The 2355-nt window shown below is 35.0% G+C and overlaps 1 protein-coding gene across 1 annotated transcript; it reads right to left on the reverse strand.

Annotated features, from left to right (window-relative positions):
* Positions 1-735: 735 nt before the first annotated feature.
* Positions 736-1131, reverse strand: LOC18103581 (uncharacterized). The gene has a single exon (XM_006377063.3). It carries the CDS (start codon positions 1063-1065, stop codon positions 736-738), a length of 330 nt encoding a protein of 109 aa, XP_006377125.3. The 5' UTR covers positions 1066-1131.
* Between the last annotated feature and the right edge of the window lie 1224 nt (positions 1132-2355).

Genomic DNA, 2355 nt, shown 5'->3' on the forward strand with positions numbered 1-2355 from the left:
ATCCGGTATTAAAATACCCGGTTTTCGTCAAGTCTTAAAAAAAAGTGTTTTGTTTTCATGCATACGGCCAAGTCTCTCAAAGAAAAAAATTACATCATATTTTCATACAACAAAGAAAACTTCAAAAAAAATATTTTAGCATGCATTTTGGCTTTAATAATCAGTTTATTAAAGTCACGAGAACTTGGCCAATATTTCAAAAATTCCAAAAAAAATTATTTTGTTTTCTTAATATCAGGGATTATGAATTTATACGTAAAACGTACTCCCGATATTAAAAAGGTAGTTTTCTTTTATAGACATTAGAACGGGTAGGCTTTGCCCCATAAGATAAGAATCTCCCTACTGAGGAGGGCTTTTCTTGAACCATAGACGGACCAACAATTAAAAAACATGACAAGACTTTAGATTTTTATCAGACAATAAAACAATGCAGCTTACCTTAGGTAGGGCGTATTTGGGGTGCTAATACCTTCCTTTACGCAACCAGTCTCCGTACCCGATCTCTGAGACCAGTTAGGGTTCCTAGTGACCAAAATACAAGGTGGCGACTCCCATTCTATTTTTTCCACTAGTAAAAAGACAAGAACTCCTTGTCGCCCTATATTTTCCAGATATACCACACCTTGAGAGTGTGGAGGACGATCGCCGCGACGCCGCACACGTGCGACATAGTTATTGGGTAAATTTAACTAGGATCAAAACTCATCTTTTGTTTCCTCAGAATTACCTAATCTATTCGAAGTTTTGATTAACCTGAGACCTAATGATGCCTTCTCTCCATTCTCTCTCGCGATCCCTAAGCTCCCATATTGCAGGAAGTTTCCTCTGTTCTCCCACTACTTTTTCAGCCTTTTCCCTTGCCGCCTCGCAGCTATCCATTCCAGAATCGCATTTCTCTGCCTCTTTCTGATACTGGGATGTCATGCTCTTAGCTTCCAACAGCGCCAAGTCTGCACGTTGCTGTTTTTCCTGAGCTTCTTCTTCACTTAACCTCAGTTCATCTTTCAACATGTTTGTTAGACTTTGTTCCATCTCACGGCTCACTTCAGGATCATGTTTCATACACTCTAAAAGGGTACAAAGTCAAGAACAGAAAATGTCAAAGGTCAAGAAATGGTATAACCTACTATAGATCACGTCACTCAACAAGCAGAATCACATTCACCATCTTTCTTCGCATCTCAAAAACGTCAGTACTAGAATTTTTCAGAAATTAAGCACGTATTCGATTGGTTATTTGTGTTCACATGAAACATGTTACTATTGACACCCTAACAAATCATTATAGATGTCTGAAGATTCAGAACATCATGTTCTTCTGCAGAAAAGAAAGGGCTTTTTTTTAAGATCCACACCTATTGGCTTCTTTCCTTTGGGTTAAAGAACCAATTTCCATGTATATGTAATCTTTTCATCCATAACAATTCTCTATTCTCTATTTTTTATTGCTTTTTCAAATACTATAGGTTCACATGTGTCAAGATGACAATATAATATTAGATCATCATCAATTAAATTAATTACCTCATACATATCATCAAGACTCCTCATTTTTCAAGGAGGACTAGGTGGGCTACCACTACTTGAACTTCTACTTGAAGAAAAAGATAAATGTAAAGTTGAGTTCATTGATCATTGTTGAGTGTAACAAGTTTTTGATGTATATCTCTCCTCTTTTTCATCAAAAACCGATAGAAAGTCATACTTCTCACCATTATCTACCTTACTTCTCACCATCATCTACCTTTCAATTCTATGCTTCTTCTTCATCAAATTCGACATCCTTACTAATCATCATCTTTTCTTCATTGGTGTTGTAAAGCTTGTATTCTTTGGATTTTTTTTTATCATTACTCACAAAGATCATCTTTTTGCTCTTGTCAGCTAGCTTGGTCTTTACTTGATCATCTACAAGCACATAGTCAATGCTGCCAAACACCTTTAAGTAAGAAACATTGGGCTTTCTTTCATTTCATGTTTTTTGTGGAGTCATGTCATTCAATATTTTTATAGGAAACCTATTTGACAAGTAAACAACACAATCTACAACGTCAGCCCAAAACTCATTTGTAACCTTCTTGGTTTTGAGCATGCTTCTCACTATGTTGAGTGTTGTAACCCAATTTTGACCCTCATTCTCGTATTTATTTTGAAAAAAAATTATAAAAATCCAAAAATAAAAAAAATAGATGGAGTTTGAAATTGGATAGATAATCAAGCATCATAGGCAAAAATGAGGTTTGAGATTTTTTGGGTAATAATTGAGTTTTGAATTGAAAAGAAAATTGAAGAAAATAGCTTGAATTGATTTAATTTAGCTAAGATTGAAAGAAATTTGAAGTTCAAGGTTGA

The sequence above is a fragment of the Populus trichocarpa genome, chromosome 11, assembly GCF_000002775.5.
Source record: "Populus trichocarpa isolate Nisqually-1 chromosome 11, P.trichocarpa_v4.1, whole genome shotgun sequence".
Taxonomy (NCBI): domain Eukaryota; kingdom Viridiplantae; phylum Streptophyta; class Magnoliopsida; order Malpighiales; family Salicaceae; genus Populus; species Populus trichocarpa.